The 20,114-nt window shown below is 42.7% G+C and overlaps 1 protein-coding gene across 1 annotated transcript; it reads right to left on the bottom strand.

Moving 5' to 3' along the window:
• Positions 1 to 5,121: 5,121 nt before the first annotated feature.
• Positions 5,122 to 19,906, bottom strand: LOC121542958 (complement C1s subcomponent). The gene is made up of 11 exons (XM_041852612.2): positions 19,821 to 19,906; positions 18,935 to 19,133; positions 18,148 to 18,328; positions 17,856 to 17,981; positions 17,267 to 17,460; positions 16,639 to 16,789; positions 14,996 to 15,111; positions 14,748 to 14,814; positions 7,138 to 7,269; positions 6,850 to 6,924; positions 5,122 to 6,261 (listed from the first exon to the last, which is right to left on the bottom strand). Exons 1-11 carry the CDS (start codon positions 19,832 to 19,834, stop codon positions 5,438 to 5,440), a joined length of 2,079 nt encoding a protein of 692 aa, XP_041708546.1. The 5' UTR covers positions 19,835 to 19,906; the 3' UTR covers positions 5,122 to 5,437.
• Positions 19,907 to 20,114: the final 208 nt, after the last annotated feature.

Here is a 20,114-nt window from a genome sequence, read left to right as displayed (position 1 = left end):
AGACCACGGTAATCAATACACGGGCGTAAACCCCCATCCTTCTTCTTCACAAAAAAGAAACTCGAGGACGCAGTGGAAGTGGACGGCCGTATGTATCCCTGTCTCAGAGATTTGGTGACGTATGTCTCCATAGCCGCCGTCTCCTCCTGAGACAGAGGATACACATGACTACGCGGAAGCGCAGCGCCTACTTTGAGGTCTATCGCACAATCCCCCTGTCGATGAGGTGGTAATTGAGTCGCCTTCTTTTTACAGAAGGCGAGTGCCAAATCAGCATACTCAGGTGGAATGTGCATGGTGGGAACTTGGTTCGGGCTTTCCACCGTCGTTGCCCCTAAGGAAACACCTACACACCGCCCGAAACACTGATCAGACCATCCCTTGAGAGCCCTCTGTTGCCATGAAATGTTGGGGTCATGAGATGTTAACCAGGGAAGCCCCAACACCACGGGAAACGCAGGAGAATCAATCAAATACAAACGTAGTATCTCCTCATGACCCTCCTGCGTTTTCATCCTGAGCGGCGCTGTGACTTCCGTAATCAATCCTGACCCCAAAGGGCGGCTTTCTAGGGCATGGATGGGGAAGGGCACATCAACAGGTACAATAGGAATCCCTAACTTATAGGTGAATTGGCGATCAATAAAATTCCCAGCTGCGCCTGAATCTACTAGCGCCTTATGCTGGGAGTGAGGAGAAACCTCGGGAAACAACTTTAATACACATATGCGCAACAGAGAGCTCTGGGTGACTTGGGTGCCTACTCACCTGGAATGACTCATCAGTGCGCTGCCTACCACCTCGATTCCTAGGAGACCCTCCCCAGCACCGACCAGCAGTGTGTCCTCTGTGGCCACAGTTGGTGCAGGGGACGGCCTCCCTCCTGGTCTCTCTCCTGGTCTCCCTAGCACCAGCACCTCCGAGCTCCATAGGGGTCGGCTCGGAAGTGCTGGGGGATGGAATGGACGGCCCTGAATCCGGACGTCCGCGGGTAGCCAACAGGGTATCCAGGCGAATGGACATGTCCACCAGTTGGTCGAAGCTGAGGTTGGTGTCCCTGCAGGCCAATTCCTGACGCACGTCCTCCCTCAGGCTACATCTGTAGTGGTCGATGAGGGCCCTCTCATTCCATCCCGCGTTGGCAGCCAGCGTCCGGAAGTCCAGCGCGAACTCCTGTGCGCTCCTCCTCCCCTGTCTAAGGTGGAATAGACGCTCACCCGCCGCTTTACCCTCTGGTGGATGATCGAATACTGCCCTGAAGCGGCGGGTGAACTCCGCATAGTTGACAGTAGTGGCGTCTATTCCCCCCCACTCGGCATTGGCCCACTACAGCGCCTTGCCGGACAGACAGGAGATGAGGGTGGACACGCTCTCGTATCTCGAGGGCACCGGGTGGATGTTTGCTAGGTAGAGTTCAACCTGGAGCAGGAAACCCTGACACCCGGCCGCTGTGCCATCATAAGCCCTCGGGAGCGAGAGCCGAATCCCACTGGACCCCAGAGGTGAAGCGATGGGCATCGCCGATGGTGGTGGTATCGTTGGAGAAGGCGTAGGCAGACCCTCTCTTTCCCATCGCCCAATAGTGCTCACCACCCGTTCCATGGCGGTGCCGAGAGCCTGGATCATGGCCGCTTGATGTTCGACGCGTTCCTCCATTGATCCAGCTGGCACCGCCGCTCCTGCTGACTCCATGAATGGTGTGTGATTCTGTCAGGGCGACGTGTATGCTGTGAGCGAAGTCAAGTGCAGGACACCGAGCTACTGGCAGACAAACTTTACTAGCACACTAATATAAATACAAACAAACCTCCAAACAGGGAGGAAACAAAATACGCATACACCCGAAACTGCCGACCTCACGGAAAACAATCACACACAATAACCAATGAGAGACAGGGGGTTATAAAGGGAATACAATATAACATAATGGAAAACAGGTGAAAACAATCAGGACAAATTAGACAAACACCGAAACATAGATCGGTGGCAGCTAGTACTCCGGGGACGACGAATGCCGAAGCCTGCCCGAGCAAGGAGGAGGGGCAGCCTCGGCTGTCATAAAGGCAAAGCTGTCATCAAGGCAAAGGGTGGCTACTTTGAAGAATCTAACATTTAAAATACTTTTGATTCCACATGTGTTATTTCATAGTTTCGATGTCTTCACTATTATTCTACAATGTAGACAATAGTAAAAATCAAGAAAAACCCTCGAATGAGTAGGTGTGTCCAAACTTTTGACTGGTACTGTATGTGGTTGTCACGTTCGTTGAATGACGGGTCAGACCAAGGCGCAGCGTGATATGCATACATGTTTATTTTAACTGAATAAACACACGACAAAACAACAAAGGAAACGAAACGTGACGTCCAAGGCAGTACAGAAAACAAACCTTACACGGAACAAGATCCCACAACTAGACAGTGCCAATAGGCTGCCTAAGTATGGTCCCCAATCAGAGACAATGAGCGACAGCTGCCTCTGATTGGGAACCACACCGGCCAACATAGATCCACACATACTAGATCGACAACATAGACAAAGCACAACAAGGAATATACACACCCTGACTCAACATATAAGCGTCCCCTGAGTCAGGGCGTGACAGTGGTAGTAGAGTAGTGGCCTGAGGGCACATACTTAATGTGTTGTGAAATCTGTTGTGAATGTATTGTAATGTTTTTTAAATTGTATAACTGCCTTAATTTTGCTGGACCCCAGGAAAAGTAGCTGCTGCCAGGGATCCATAATAAATACAAATACACAGCGGCGATTTTAACATGTACATCTTGGTGGAGTAAACGCCCCAATTTGTTTTTAGATGCATGCCAGCAAAACCATTGCACTACACAACACAACACAACTCTAAACAATACATTAATTGCACTATAACGGTGACAAACAGTGCCCACAAACTGTTAAGGCCTACATAAAGCTGTCCCAACAGCAGAGCTTTCTTTTCAGCACCATGGAGTGAATCCTTACCACTGCTACACCTGGCCATCAGCAGAGCCTTGTCTGGCAGCGAAACAGTTCATTCAGCCTCATTTATTGCCTTTGCAAAAAACATCGCTGATATGACTGACTTGCTTAAACAAATGTGGTTTCTACTGACAATTGAGATGTACAAACTATGGCATAAGGGGACGACAAGCGGATAAGATGCAATCCGTAATTTTGATTAAGACATTAATGAGCGAGCCAGGACGTAGTCAATATAACTATTTGTTCAGCACTTTTGAAATGTACAGCGACAGAATTCAGAACATGGGCCGTTCTTACAGTATTCTCCCTGTACAACAAGTCAGAACCGTAGGATAAATAAGGGGGCATATAAGCAGACAATGAAAGCTCTTACAATATTCGATGATTACATTTCTTCAAAACAGGCTATAGGCTACATGTGCATCACCAAGTCAGAACAGTAGGCTAAGTTATGAGGGGGAAAGGGACCAAATTATTAGGGTGAGGCACATGGGCTGCTAACAGCTTACTACACAACATACACTTAGTATTACTTTCTTAGCTACAGTATACATATCTCCCCGGCATATTACATTATTTATGCAGCAGCATACAATACATTTTTGGACTCACCTTGTTGTGCTGTGCTCACTTGAACGGGAAGTGGCGCGGCAGTCCTTGTGGGCAAATTTATTCACAGAAATGTGTAATCAAAGCCTGACATTCTCTGGATTTATGGGAACTCTGAAAAAAACAAGGTTGAATCATGACGTCAGTGATCTTCAAGTCAGAGCTCTAGAAAGAGGCCAGAGTTCCCGACTTGGAATTCCGAGTTGGTGTCACGCTCGTCTACGAGAGAGGACCAATGCGCAGCGTTGAAGGTGAACATAATATATATTTATTAACTGATCAAAACAATAACCAACGATGCGTGACGTCTAAGGTTACAACACGAACAAACCTTAACGGAACAAGAAACCACAACACAAAGTGAAAAGACCGATAGTTAAATATGGCTCCCAATCAGAGACAACCAGCTGACACTCGTTGCCTCTGATTGGGAGTCACTCAGGCCCACATAGATATACAAACATAGAATCACACACCCTGGCTCAACATAACATAGTCCCCAGAGCCAGGGCGTGACAGTTGGATGACCGTTCAAACGGTATTTTCTCAGTCTGAGCTCGTTGTTTTCTGAGTTCCCAGTTGTCTTGAACTCACTGAAGTCTAAGAATTCCCAGTTCCGAGTTTCCAGTTATTTTGAACTCAGCAGAAGTCATGATGGATTGACAGTATGGCCAATGTATTCAACCTTTTCTGGCCCATGATGTTCAATTTTTATCCTTTTAAGCTTGGAAAAAATACCTTTAAACCCAGACTTGGACCACACACTCACTCCACTGAATAGCAGGCTAGTGATTGCTTTGCAACACTTGCAGTTAGCCACTGATTCCTTCTAAACCACTCATTGTTGAATTTGCGATTTCCAACTTGTTGTGTATGTTTATATCCAATGGCCGATGAGCACCGATACGTTTTATCTATAATTTCTCTTCATATGACAAGGATTGAAAATAATTTGCCAGTAGATTGTCGACATGATTCATGATGATGACTGCTTGTCTAGCTTCCTAGTTTAAATGTTGAAAGTATGATGTTGACATGAAGCTGACATTAAAGCTACGGTAGATATAACGTGATTTGACGTCATTTTATCTGTGGCCAATGACCTTGAGCCTTCTTGGCTGGGCTTCTAATGTAACTCTATGGCACACACCCAAGGGGCTTGAATTTTCGAGCTCTCCCCGTAGATTTTGCGCGATGTAGTGTCCCCATGAGTGACAGAACACTGAGCCAATCACGGCACAACTAGAGAACATTACCAACCCCCATGCTCCGTATTTTCCGCTGGCTGCCCCACCCCCACAGAAAGCACTCAGCTAGGCTGAATATGTGACACGTATTAATGCCAAGATAACATGCAAAACAGGCTACAAAAAAAAGCTAAACAGGAGGGGCTCAAAACAGCCCTGAATGACGGGTCGCCACTGCAAATACAAATACAAATACAAATACAGAAACCGAGCCTAAAACCACAGAGCGAGCAATGCAGATGTAGAGGCACTGTAGAAGTTGATTGAAGACAAACATTCAGACACGTTTTATAAATCATATTTGTATTTGTTTTGTCAATCAGGGTTACATTGTGAGGCATTTTTCACAACCATGCATAAAAGAAAACAGCATTATGTTTTGTGATTTTGCCACTGAGACTTTATTCAGACATGACAGGAGGGTATTGTCTGTATACTGAAGTTACAATTAACACTGATTGAGGGAAAACTGAATTAAAAAACCACAAGTCATTTATAGAACCAGACTGGTTTAAAAAAAAAAGTGAAAGTACTGTAAATCATGAGCATAAAATGGTGATTATGGAGGTTAAGAGTTGACTAGTATGTTTTACTCTTCTTACTGTTTGTACTCCTGCTCTTCTCTCTCTATGGTCTTCTTGATCCAGTCTAAGTAATTCTCCACTTTGGTGTAGTAACCCTTTTTAGAATATTTTTCCTTTTCACAAAGGGCACCCCAGGACACAATGCCTCTCAGACGATATGGCCCTCTGTTATCCTTGTTCCCTGATCCCAGCTTAGGGAGAAAGAATGGACCCCCACTATCCCCCTTGCAGCTATCTTTCCCATCACCACCTGCACAGAACATGTTCTCAGTGAAAACCATTGGCTTGTTAATAGACAATACAGGTGTGTCTTCACACATACTTTGGGGGTATCTTCCCACAGCTGTGTGAAGCAAGTAGCGGCTTTTAAATGTATTCTCTGTCGCACCAAACCCTGAAACAGTGCCTTGTTGACCCTCTTTGAATCCTCCATCAGCCTCAGCCAGGCATATGGGGAGAACATTGGGTCCTAACTTCACCCTGGAAGACATTCTGATGAGAGCTATGTCGTTGTCGTAGTTAGTGCGTTCCTCACCAGCTATGCCCTTCATGTAGTCAGGGTGAATGATGATCTTCTCTGCTACCATGACAACCGTGTCAGGATCAGTTTCTTTTGCTTTTGTCCCATCTATCAGCCCTCCGAAAAATGTAATGGCGCTTTCTTCATAGCCATCTACAACATGAGCTGCTGTGATGGCCCACCGGTCACTGATCAGTGATGCTCCTCCTCTTTTAGGTTGTTTAGTGAGAAGCTGCCAGGGTATCTCTCCTTTCTCCGCCTTAGCGCCCCCCGAAATTCTTGCAATGCTGAAAAAATCTTTTTCAGTCTTCCCACACACTAGAAGATAGACAATCCAGATTAGTGTTTCAACAATACAGTGTAACAGCAGTGATAGTGTACTATCATACACCCACTGTTAGGGAAGCTACTCTGAAAATATAGTTTACCAAGCTACCAATTACTTCTCACTGGAAGAAGTTAAGCTACACTAAAGTTACCCTTAGTTTACTTAACTAAAAATACTTTGAAAAAGTAGTTCACTACATAAAAACTACTTAGTGGAAAATTATCATATCTAAATGTGAAATGTCATAAACTACAAATTGCAAGAAAAGCTCACTCTGGAGACATGTTAACAGAATGTGTAATTAAGCCTATTAAAAACCAAAAAACTATGTTTCAAGTGAGAATTAGGCAGGTCTGAAAGTGTTTCTTGCTAAAAACGTAGTGAGTATTTCCAGTTGTTAGCTACAGAGCTACATGGTAAAAAAAAAAGTAATTAACTACTGTAAACACTATCAAGATTTGAATTTAGTTAAACTACCACCAAACTACTGCAAAATGTAGTTAAATTACTAGCTGAACTACATGTAGTTCATTACTCCCCAACACTGCGTACACCTGATAAATGATAGTGAGGCATACCTTCGATGCACTTTGGTAACATTTGTTGGCCGTTGACTGACGTCCACGCACCACTGGCATCACAGATGTACTTCTCTGAAAGAACAGAGGAGAGGTAAGAGCACAGGTAGGGAAGATAGTGATGGCATGTGGAGGGGGCTTAGAAAGCATGGGGCAGGTGTACTCAAGATACTGTATAGAAATGATCAGGGAAGGAGGGATGGAAGAAAGGGGGAGATTTACATAAAAAGTTAAAGGAAAAAACGATAACAGCTGCAGCTGTAGGTGAATAAGACTGTATGGACTTACCGTCTCCCTCCAGTGTGTAGTATTTGGATTCACACTTGAACTGAACCTCGTCACGAAACAGAGTGCTTGGATCCTTGTCAACCAGTTGAAGGGCCTCATCACTAGAAGTCTCTGGTTCTCCACAATTCACAGCTAGAGGGAGCCAGACATACAGAGCAAACCAAAGCTTCTGAAACAAATTCCAAAACAAATTACTTTAAAAGATAAAATTACTTTATGAAAATGCAACAGTCCTGGGCCTCGTTTCCCAGAGCCTTCGTAGAGTTAAAGATCATCGTTAGAACCATCTTAAGATGTATCTTTAGTAGCCAATCTGTTTCTCAGAGCTTTCATTAGTAACATTGCTCTTAAAAACCATTGCACATCTGCAAGTGATCCAGACCACTTGTAGAGCAGCCAAAGAGCATCGTTAGATGTTTTTTGCCCTTCCGAGTCAATTTATTCACATAATATCTCCGCTACACATAGAATCAAGATGCTTAAGTTAGGTACCGTATCTATATATATATATATATATATATATATATATATATATACACTACCGGTCAAACGTTTAAGAAAACCTACTCATTCAAGGATTTTTCTTTATTTTTACTATTTTCTACATTGTAGAATAATAGTGAAGACATCAAAACTATGAAATAACACATATGGAATCCTGTAGTAATCAAAAAAGAGTTAAACAAAACAAAATATATTTTATATTTGAGATTCTTCAAATAGCCACCCTTTGCCTTGATGACAGCTTTGCACACTCTTGGCATTCTCTCAACCAGCTTCAACTGGAATGCTTTTCCAACAGTCTTGAAGTAGTTCCCACATATGCTGAGCACTTGTTGGCTGCTTTTCCTTCACTCTGCGGTCCGACTCATCCCAAACCATGTAAATTGGGTTGAGGTCGGGGGATTGTGGAGGCCAGGTCATCTGCTGCAGCACTCCATCACTCTCCTTCTTGGTAAAATAGCCCTTACACAGCCTGGAGGTGAGTTGGGTCATTGTCCTGTTGAAAAACAAATTATACTCCCACTAAGCCCAAACCAGATGGGATGGCGTATCGCTGCAGAATGCTGTGGTAGCCATGCTGGTTAAGTGTGCCTTGAATTCTAAATAAATTACAGACAGTGTCACCAGCAAAGCACCCCCACACCATAACACCTCCTCCTCCATGCTTTACGGTGGGAAATACAGTGAGGGAAAAAAGTATTTGATCCCCTGCTGATTTTGTACGTTTGCCCACTGACAAAGAAATGATCAGTCTATAATTTGAATGGTAGGTTTATTTGAACAGTGAGAGACAGAATAACAACAACAAAATCCAGAAAAACGCATGTCAAAAATGTTATAAATTGATTTGCATTTTAATGAGGGAAATAAGTATTTGACCCCCCTCTCAATCAGAAAGATTTCTGGCTCCCAGGTGTCTTTATACAGGTAATGAGCTGAGATTAGGAGCACACTCTTAAAGGGAGTGCTCCTAATCTCAGCTTGTTACCTGTATAAAAGACACCTGTCCACAGAACCAATCAATCAATCAGATTCCAAACTATCCACCATGGCCAAGACCAAAGAGCTCTCCAAGGATGTCAGGGACAAGATTGTAGACCTACACAAGGCTGGAATGGGCTACAAGACCATCGCCAAGCAGCTTGGTGAGAAGGTGACAACAGTTGTGATTTGCGATTATTCGCAAATGGAAGAAACAAAAAAGAACTGTCAATCTCCCTCGGCCTGGGGCTCCATGCAAGATCTCACCCAGTTGCAATGATCATGAGAACGGTGAGGAATCAGCCCAGAACTTCACGGGAGGATCTTGTCAATGATCTCAAGGCAGCTGGGACCATAGTCACCAAGAAAACAATTGGTAACACACTACGCCGTGAAGGACTGAAATCCTGCAGCGCCCGCAAGGTCCCCCTGCTCAAGAAAGCACATATACAGGCCCGTCTGAAGTTTGCCAATGAACATCTGAATGATTCAGAGGAGAACTGGGTGGAAGTGTTGTGGTCAGATGAGACCAAAATCGAGCTCTTTAGCATCAACTCAACTCGCCGTGTTTGGAGGAGGAGGAATGCTGCCTATGACTCCAAGAACACCATCCCCACCGCCAAACATGGAGGTGGAAACATTATGCTTTGGGGGTGTTTTTCTGCTAAGGGGACAGGACAACTTCACCGCATCAAAGGGACGATGGACGGGGCCATGTACCGTCAAATCTTGGGTGAGAACCTCCTTCCCTCAGCCAGGGCATTGAAAATGGGTCGTGGATGGGTATTCCAGCATGACAATGACCCAAAACACACGGCCAAGGCAACAAAGGAGTGGCTCAAGAAGAAGCACATTAAGGTCCTGGAGTGGCCTAGCCAGTCTCCAGACCTTAATCCCATAGAAAATCTGTGGAGGGAGCTGAAGGTTTGAGTTGCCAAACGTCAGCTTCGAAACCTTAATGACTTGGAGAAGATCTGCAAAGAGGAGTGAGACAAAATCCCTACTGAGATGTGTGCAAACCTGGTGGCCAACTACAAGAAACGTCTGACCTCTGTGATTGCCAACAAGGGTTTTGCCACCAAGTACTAAGTCATGTTTTGCAGAGGGGTCAAATACTTATTTCCCTCATTAAAATGCAAATCAATTTATAACATTTTTGACATGCGTTCTTCTGGATTATTTTGTTGTTATTCTGTCTCTCGCTGTTCAAATAAACCTACCATTAAAATTATAGACTGATCATGTCTTTGTCAGTGGGCAAACGTACAAAATCATCAGGGGATCAAATAATTTTTTCCCTCACTGTACACATGCGGAGATCATCCATTCACCCACACCGCGTCTCACAAAGACATGACGGTTGGAACCAAAAATCTCCAATTTGGACTCCAGACCAAAGGACACATGTCCACCGGTCTAATGTCTGTTGCTCGTGTTTCTTGGCCCAAGCAAGTCTCTTATTCTTATTGGTGTCCTTTAGTAGTGGTTTCTTTGCAGCAATTCGACCATGAAGGCCTGATTCACACAGTCTCCTCTGAACAGTTGATGTTGAGATGTGTCTGTTACTTGAACACTGTGAAGCATTTATTTGGGCTACAATTTCTGAGGCTGGTAACTCTAATGAACATATCCTCTGCAGCAGAGGTAACTCTGGGTCTTTCATTCCTGTGACAGTCCTCATGAGAGCCAGTTTCGTCATAGTGCTTGATGGTTTTGCGACTGCACTTGAAGAAAGTTCTTGAAATGTTCCGTATTGACTGACCTTCATGTCTTAAAGTAATGATGGACTGTTGTTTCTCTTTGCTTATTTGAGCTGTTCTTGCCATAATATGGACTTGGTCTTTTACCAAATAGGGCTATCTTCTGTATACCTTGTCACAATACAACTGATTGGCTCAAACGCATTAAGAAGGACAAATTCCACAAATTAACTTTTAAGAAGGCACACCTGTTAACTGAAATGCATTCCAGGTGACTATCTCATGAAGCTGGTTGAGAGAATGCCAAGAGTGTGCAAAGCTGTCATCAAGGCAAAGGGTGGCTATTTGAAGAATCTCAACTATATATATATATATTTTTTTGTTTAACACCTTTTTGGTTACTACATGATTCCATATGTGTTATTTCATAGTTTTGATGTCTTCACTATTATTCTACAATGTAGAAAATTGTAAAAATAGAGAAAAACGCTGGAAGGAGTAGGTGTGTCCAAACTTTTGACTGGTACTGTATAGATATTTTAAAGGGGCGGAGAAAGACTAAACTTGTTGGTGCAGTTACCCTGTTTCAAACAGCAGATGTCGACCTCGTCCACCAGACAATCGGTGTGAGTTTATAAAACTCATTGGGTCAGACACGCCTACACTCTGACTCTCATGACTGTCTCATTTGGCGTTTGGCTGACACTCCATGAGATCTACATTAGTTTTAAACTTGTTTGTTTACAAAAGATACCAACAACGAAGTAGGTGTAGGTGAGTAGGTGTTCTAAAACTTTTGACCGGTAGTGTACATTTGATTGACAGCTAAGAAATATGCTAACTGGATAACAGTTGTTCAAGTTCAGCATAGCTAGCTAGTAAAGCGATTCACATGTATTGCTAGCTAACCAAATGACACCTGCATCTCTAGCTGTAGCCACCAAAAAAACAATATGAGGGGGAAAAATTGGTCACTCACCCACTCCAATGACATGACACCCTCCCAGCAGCTAGCTAGCTAACAATAGGCTCTGTGTTTTAGCTTGCTAAATAAATAGCTAGCTACATAAATAGATAGGGGATGTCAAACTCAATCAGCGCACGGGCCATATTGAAAAAACATAATGAATTCACGGGCCAGACATAGCCTATTTGTTTTTACAAAAAAACTTGCAACTGCGACCCAAACTGGCCATTGTTTTTTTAGTAAAAATATGGCCCTTTAAAATGTCCACTGATAGATTTATTTGTATTTTAAGAATAATGACTAAAGGATTTCACCCCAAATACAGTATAAATGTGTAAACTGTGTTACAATTATCAACCCACTAACATTCCAGGGTAAGGAGAAAGGTGGAAACTGTTTAAGAAAGCCTCCTAAAGGTGGGCGGAGCAAAGTGCCTTTGTGTGTCAAGGGGTATAAAACAGTATGTATGTGTTTTGGGCGCCAGAGCTCTCCATGAATAAACATACAGATCATTCTTGTTGGTTGTGGACCTTGAATCATTTATGATTAAAACCAGAGCCTTACAACCTCTGGTAATGATTCAAGCTTAGGTTGAATTAGAGATAGAAATTCTCCTAACATCCACTTGCGTACATAGGATGCTGTATAGATAATTTTAACATATTAAAACAATAAATCAATAAATAATATTTGTCCAGCCTTTGCTGCTATGCTTGCAGATGTTCATAATATGATGCAACCCTAATCAAAATGTATTTAATAACAAAAATGTAGTTATAGGTTGTTCTATCATTTTTTTGCACTGCATGGATCACCGGTTTCGGTTGAATGCAGCATTGCTGTATGGTGCACTCAAAATGTATTGTAGTTGAGTAGCCAGCCTATTGCTCAAATGTTGCTGTAATAGGTCTACATGTTTCTCCTTTGCATGGTGGTTTGTTGCAGGTTTTGCTTTTTGGTTATTCATTGTCAAGCTTTAAAAACCGAAGCCAGACAGCCTAGCTCAGACTGTGACGTGTCACACTTTCCCTCTGCTGCGCGCTGTAAACAGGACACATGAAAGCAGCGCAATTGAAGTTGAATTCACTGATGAAAATGCATCAGGCTGTAATTTCATAAAGTAGATGTCTCAACTGCTGACTCATTTATACTTGTGTGTCCTATTCGGCACGCGGGCCTTGTGTTTGAAACATGTGCGCTAGCCTATTAGCCATGTTATGACTGACTTGTGATCATTGACCTTGCTAGTTTGATTGTATTGACATTTCCAGCCTTAGTCACAGTTGTCCATTGTTGTTCAAAATATTGAGTCATTGAAACTGAAATGAGTGGAGGCAGCAAACAATGTACCAGGCCAGCTGTGATTTATAACCTGATAGCAATATTATTTCGCCTACAAAGAAATGTTTTGGTGAATTATATTAATCATGCATTGAACTGCATCCATCTATTCTGCCAACAATGTCTTACTGTACGTCATGGAATTTGGAGTAAAATAGAACCTATTTTGAAGCATGAACTGGGAATTTTATATTTTTTACTGATAATATAATTGTCTGTTTGTTTCATATCTGCAAAGTAGTTAAAACGCTATCAGTTCCACTTTAAATAAAGTGAGAAAACTGAAGTTAATTTTTACCAAAATCGCATGGCCAAATGTCACCGTAATTCAAGAACGACCCTCATACCTATATACAGTTGAAGTCGGAAGTTTACATACCCCTTAGCCAAATACATTTAAACCCAGTTTTTCACAATTCCTGACATTTAATCCTAGTAAAAATTCCCTGTTTTAGGTCAGTTAGGATCACCACTTTATTTTAAGAATATGAAATGTCAGAATAATAGTAGAGAGAATGATTTATTTCAGGTTTTATTTCTTTCATCACATTCCCAGTGGTTCAGAAGTTTACATACACTCAATTAGTATTTGGTAGCATTGCCTTTAAATTGTTTAACTTGGGTCTAACGTTTCGGGTAGTCTTCCACAAGCTTCCCACAATAAGTTAGGTGAATGTTGGCCCATTCCTCCTGACAGAGCTGGTGTAACTGAGTCAGGTTTGTAGGCCTCCTTGCTCGCACACGCTTTTTCAGTTCTGCCCACACATTTTCTATAGGATTTAGGTCAGGGCTTTGTGATGGCCAATCCAATACCTTGACTTTGTTGTCCTTAAGCCATTTTGCCACAACTTTGGAAGTATGCTTGGGGTCATTGTCCATTTGGAAGACCAATTTGCGACCAAGCTTTAACTTCCTGACTGATGTCTTGAGATGTTGCTTCAATATATCCACATAATTTTCCTTCCTCATGATGCCATCTATTTTGTGAAGTGCACCAGTCCCTCCTGCAGCAAAGCACCCCCACAGCATGATGCTGCCACCCCCGTGCTTCACGGTTGGGATGGTGTTCTTCGACTTGCAAGCATCCCCCTTTTTCCTCCAAACATAACGATGGTCATTATGGCCAAACAGTTCTATTTTTGTTTCATCAGACCAAAGGACATTTCTCCAAAAAGTACAATCTTTGTCCCCATGTGCAGTTGCAAAACGTAGTCTGGCTTTTTTATAGCGATTTTGGAGCAGTGGCTTCTTCCTTGCTGAGCGGCCTTTCAGGTTATGTCGATATAGGACTCGTTTTACTGTGGATATAGATACTTTTGTACCTGTTTCCTCCAGCATCTTCACAAGGTCCTTTGCTGTTGTTCTGGGATTGATTTGCACTTTTCGCACCAAAGTACGTTCATATCTAGGAGAAAGAACGCGTCTCCTTCCTGAGCGGTATGATGGCTGCGTGGTCCCATGGTGTTTATACTTGCGTACTATTGTTTGTACAGATGAACGTGGTACCTTCAGGCGTTTGGAAATTGCTCCCAAGGATGAACCAGACTTGTGGAGGTCTACAATTTTTTTCTGAGGTCTTGGCTGATTTCTTTTGATTTTCCATGATGTCAAGCAAAGAGGCACCGAGTTTGAAGGTAGGCCTTGAAATACATCCACAGGTACACCTCCAAATTGACTCAAATTATGTCAATTAGCCTATCAGAAGCTTCTAAAGCCATGACATCATTTTCTGGAATTTTCCAAGCTGTTTAAAGGCACAGCCAACTTAGTGTATGTTAACTTCTGACCCACTGGAATTGTGATACAGTGAATTATAAGTGAAATAATCTGTCTGTAAACAATTGTTGGAAAAATGACTAGTGTCATGCACAAAGTACATGTCCTAACCGACTTGCCAAAACTATAGTTTGTTAACAAGAAATGTGTGGAGTGGTTGAAAAACGAGTTTTAATGACTCCAACCTAAGTGTATGTAAACTTCCGACTTCGACTGTACATATTCAACTTTTGCTATTTTTCTACACCAGAACATTTTGAGTTACATCTATTAAGGGTGTTAATCGCTGGCTATATTAATCCTGTGAAATACAATTGTTGAGACGGTCTCGTCTCACTCACGTTCACAGTGGTGTACAGGACTCCACTCGCCTGTCCTCTTGCATGTCGACTCATACTCTTTGTCGCCCTTTGTGAAGAGAGAACACATGTATCTGGTAGTGTACAATCTATTATGTCATGTTTTTGAGAACATTCAAATTGTCCAAATGTTTTTCTACAGTACCAAACCAAGCTCTTGGTTTTAATATGAAAGCTAACTGAACCCTATTACTGCCTCTTGTGAACTTACAGTACTGTAGCCTACTCACTGTGTTCAGAACACTCCCTAGGTCACAGGTCACCGTGACTGTGTCACCTTGGTGATATTCAGGTTGCTGTGGGGCCAAGGTAGAGTTGGAGGTCACAATCCCTCGGCAGGTCTTTTCTGCAATTAAACAAGTCATCACTTTATTTTGATCCATTATACAGTGCCTTCAGAAAGTATTCAACTGCTTTGACTTTTTCCACATTTTGTTGTGTTACAGCCTGATTAAAACATTTATTAAATTGAGATTTTGTGTCACTAATCTACACACCATAATGTCAAAGTGGAATGTTGTTTTTAGAAAATACAAAAAAAAGTTTTTAATGAAAAGCTGAAATAAGTTCAGGAATAAAAATGTGCTTACAAATACACATTAAGTTGCATGGACTCACTTTGTGTGCAGTAATAGTGGTTAACATGATTTTTTAATGACTACCCAATCTCTGTACCTCACACATACAATTAAGGTTCCTCAATCGAGTAGTGAATTTCAAGCACATATTCAACAACAATGACCAGGGAGGTTTTCCAATGCCTCGCAAAGAAGGGCACCGGTTGGTAGATTTTATGAATTTTTAAAAAGTTGACATGAAAAGTAGACATATCCCTTTAAGCATGGTGAAGTTATTAGGCTTTGGTCAGTCACTACAAAGATACAGCCATCCTTCCTAACTCAGTTGCCAAAGAGGAAGGAACCCGCTCAGGGATTTCACCATGAAGCCAATAGCCATCTTAAAACAGTTACAGAGTTGAATGGCTGTGATAGGAGAAAACTGAGGGTGGATCAACAACATTGTATACAGAACAAAAATATAAACACAACATGTAAAGTGTTGGTCCCATGTTTCATGAGCTGAAATAAAAGATCCCATAAATGTTTCATATGCAAAAAAAGCTTATTTCTCCTTTGCCAAAATAATCCATCCACCTGACAGGTGTGGCATATCAAGAAGCTGATTAAACAGCATGATCATTACACAGGTGCACCTTGTGCTGGGGACAATAAAAGGCCACTCTAAAATGTGCAGATTTGTTACACAACACAATGCCACAAATGTCTCAAGTTTTGAGGGAGTGTGCAATTGGCATGCTGACTGCAGGAATGTCCACCAGAGCTGTTGCCAGAGAATGGAACTTTCATTTCTCTACCATAAGCCGCCTCCAATGTAATTTTAGAGAATTTGGTAGTATATCCAACCGGCCTCACAACCGCAGACCACGTGTATGGCATCATGTGGGCGAGCGGTTTGCTGATGTCAACGTTGTGAAGAGTGCCCCATGGTGGCAGTGGGGTTATGGTATGGGCAGGCATAAGCAACGGACAATGAACAATTGCATTTTATCGATGGCAATTTGAATGCACAGAAATACCGCAATGAGACCCTGAGGCCCTTTGTGAGGCCCATTTTTCTTATGGTATCTGTGACCAACAGATGCATATCTGTATTCCCAGTCATGTGAAATCCATAGGTTAGGGCCCAATGCATGACTGTAAGTCACTTAGGATAAAAGCGTTTGCTAAATGGTATATATATATATTACATTATTTAATTCAGTAATGTGCTTTTTTTATGTATAAAAGTTGTCCTTTTTCAGTTATCGTGTGCAAGGAAATTAGTAGTTTCCTGACCTTATAGAAACCCTTACTTGTGGTTTTGTAGTGGATAGTGAAGCCGTTGTTGGAGCCCTGTCCGTCGGAGTTGAAGAGAATGCGGGCGCGGTGTGACCCAGTGCGGAGGGGGGAGGAGGGAGGCACACGGCCACAGAATGGCCCCCGAGTCCCAGAGGAAGTCTCAACCTGAAAACAACAGAATATGTTGTATGAAGAATGTTGTACCAGGAAAATATGATATGTACTGTATCAGGAATACTGTAAGGTGAGAGGGGGACATTGTTGTTGAAGCATATTCAGTGACCTTGAAATGTAGTAGATTGGTTTAATGTCCTCCTATTCGCTGTGAAGGTGACGGCCACTTCCGCTACCAGATGCCTTTTATTACGTTTTTACACTAGACCATTGCGCTATATTTTTGCGCTTTGAAAAAATTGGAAAAACTACAAGGCTGAGGGGGTAGTCACTTCCTGGTTACTTTCACAGCGTATGTCAGGTGCAAATCTTGTTAGAGGGATTGGTCACCTTCATGGGTGCAAAGCATAAAGTAGGAATTTCACAGAATTTACACATAGTAATGATGAGAATCAGCTGAGTTTTTCTTGACCACATGACCTGACTAAGAAAAACTCAGGACCCTATTTATAGGCTACAGCTACTCACCATGAGTGTGTCCACACATTGTCCATCAGGCCCCTGCTCCACATCAAACTCCCCAGTGAAGTGTAGGAGCAGCTCCAGGTTGTCCTCTACTGACAGGGTGTAGGAGCAGTGGGCATGCTCAGCGTACGGGCCGGGCCGAGGCGGACTGGATATCACGCCACGCAGTGAGCCGGACAGGTCCTCAGTGCAACTCACTGCGGTAGAGACGTATGATCAATAACATAACCCTCATTGTCATCATCATTACCATCATAGAGGGATGGTATTGTAACATGAAGTCGGTAGCTGTACGAGCAACAAGTAGTAACGCCATCACGTCTTTGTTGTTATTACTACAATTGGCATCATCATCATTATACTTCATTCTTCATCATTCTCTCTTTGTTTTCATTTCCTCTTAGTGCTTCTCCTTCTTTCTCTCCTCTGTTCCTTCTGTCTTTCACTTCCTCTTTCCCATTCCCTTCCCTTCCCTTCTCTCTCTCTCTCTCTCTCTCTCTCTCTCTCTCTCTCTCTCTCTCTCTCTCTCTCTCTCTCTCTCTCTCTCTCTCTCTCTCTCTCTCTCTCTCTCTCTCTCTCTGTTTCTCCATACCTGTGCAGGTGTGTCTGTCTGTGTCCAGGTGGTAACCAAGGCGACAGGAGCAGAGGTAGCCTCCGATGTAGTTGTGGCAGAACTGGGTACATCCGTTATCTGGGTCGTCCTCACACTCATCAAAGTCTGTTAAAAAGACAACATAGGTCTGACTAAGGTACCAATCAATGGTCACATGAGGTAACGCAACAACAACAACAACAACAACAAAAAAAAATGTTTTTCATTTCATCATAGTCTAAGAGAAATACATCAATGCTCTATGAAACAATGGTCCCTTTCTCCTCCTCACCTTGCAGTGTGTAAAACCCTCTGAAGCCAGTGTGCCTCTTAGTGTTGGAGTAGTCTGAGCGGAACGAGAGAGAGAGGCAGCCCTCCATGGAGGAGAGGAGTGAGGGATTGACGGTAGAATCAAGGTCCTCAAACGACATTTCACCACATTGAATGGCTATCTGCTTTCCATCTGCAAAGATCTAACAAAGGGATAATTTTATCAGATCTTTAACAACACATGGACACCTTAGGATTTCTAATTGTGACATCTAATATCCCTCCCATTCCCACCCCAATAATAGGAATAATAGACTACTTTTTGCTATGTCTCAAAGTATGTTACATTACAGTAAAAGTGTCATCCTTGAGTCAGTGACACCTGACTTTAACCAATGGATTGTTGATGCTATGTATTGGCCAATGAGAGGCATTGACGCTACCAGTCGGCCATAGTGGCACTCCTCAGAAGAAGAAGTCCTCCATATGAATGAATGAAATTCTACACTATTTCAAGTACACGTTTCAAGGACAAAATAACATGTATTTAAGTATCCTTCAAGGAAAACTGTATATTTTTATGTTTAGCTCACATAATATCCTTTAACAGTATGCATTAAGGTGTCTGCAATAGAATGAGCATGGCAAAACCAAATGTAGAAATTAATAAATGCATTTCTATAGCTTCCAAAATCATTTTTACAATGGTGGGGGAGTGCCAAGATGGAGGCGCAGTGGCTTCAAAACAGCACCTCCTATCAGTCATATAGTGTATATATAAATAATTGCCTTTAACCCTTTATACTGACCTCCAGGGCGTCGTTCTCGCAGCCGTCACTGTCCTCCATGTCCAGGTGTGTCAGCTTGAGGGCGAGGGTGTGGCCGGGAGGGGCACACCTGCTCCAGTTCATACTAGTATCAGGTGGGTAACCACGGGGATAGCCTGGAGACTCTACCCACCCCGAGAGCATCGACATGGCGCAGAGGGGCAGGAGGAACAGACAGAGGCTGGGGGAGAGGGCGAAGACAGAAAAAGAGAGAGGGGGGTGAAAGAGAAGGGAGATGAGAGAGAGAGAAAGAGAGAGTGGGGGGGCAAAAAGGGGGAGAGATACAGAGAAAAAGATGTCACACGGTCAAAGAGGAGAACAGGAGATTAACAAAGAGACACAGAAAGAGAAGGAAAGTATCACGTGTAAAGAGAGAGTCAATAATATAAACAGAGAGAGAGAGAGAGCAAGAGAGAGAGAGAGAGAGAGAGAGAGAGAGAGAGAGAGAGAGAGAGAGAGAGAGAGAGAGAGAGAGAGAGAGAGAGAGAGAGAGAGAGAGAGAGAGAGAGAGAGAGAGAGAGAGAGAGAGAGAGAGAGAGAGAGAGAGAGAGAAAGAACAAGGGTGAGAAATGCATGAGAATATCAGTTCAGACTTACAGTACATATATTATAATATTAGCCCTTATTAACAAATGCTGAGTTCATTTCACACAATCACATCCATTGAGGAAAAATAAAATTACACCACATATCCCAAGAAGGAAACTGTAAATCACGATCGTTGCATAAGGCCGTCACTTCAAATGTGTTGCTTGTTTTCTGCCTTTTAATATCACTCAGTGCTGTATAAATGCAGGCAGATTAATTTACATATTATATTTGTATTTATATTCTGTTTGATAAAAGATTATGAAAAATCATTACATACCTCACTCCTAGCATGGTGAGGAAGTGATCACTTCTGCCTCAGCAAATAAACAAACTCACTGTCTTTCTCTTTTCTTGCAATTTCATTTTGACTCTCTCCCTCTAACCCCTCCCACTGGGCACAGACGTCAATTCAACGTCTATTCCACATTGAGAGAACGAGAACTTTACTGTTCATTTCTGATTGTTTATTTCACTTTTGTTTATTATCTTTTCCACTTGCTTTGGCAATGTAAACATGTTTCCCATGCCAAAAAAGCAATTTGAGTTGAATTGAGAGAGAGAGAGAGAGAGA

The sequence above is a fragment of the Coregonus clupeaformis genome, unplaced genomic scaffold (genome assembly GCF_020615455.1).
Source record: "Coregonus clupeaformis isolate EN_2021a unplaced genomic scaffold, ASM2061545v1 scaf0440, whole genome shotgun sequence".
NCBI lineage: Eukaryota > Metazoa > Chordata > Actinopteri > Salmoniformes > Salmonidae > Coregonus > Coregonus clupeaformis.
Note: the sequence above shows the minus strand (reverse complement) of the source record. Positions and strands in the feature narration are given on the sequence as shown.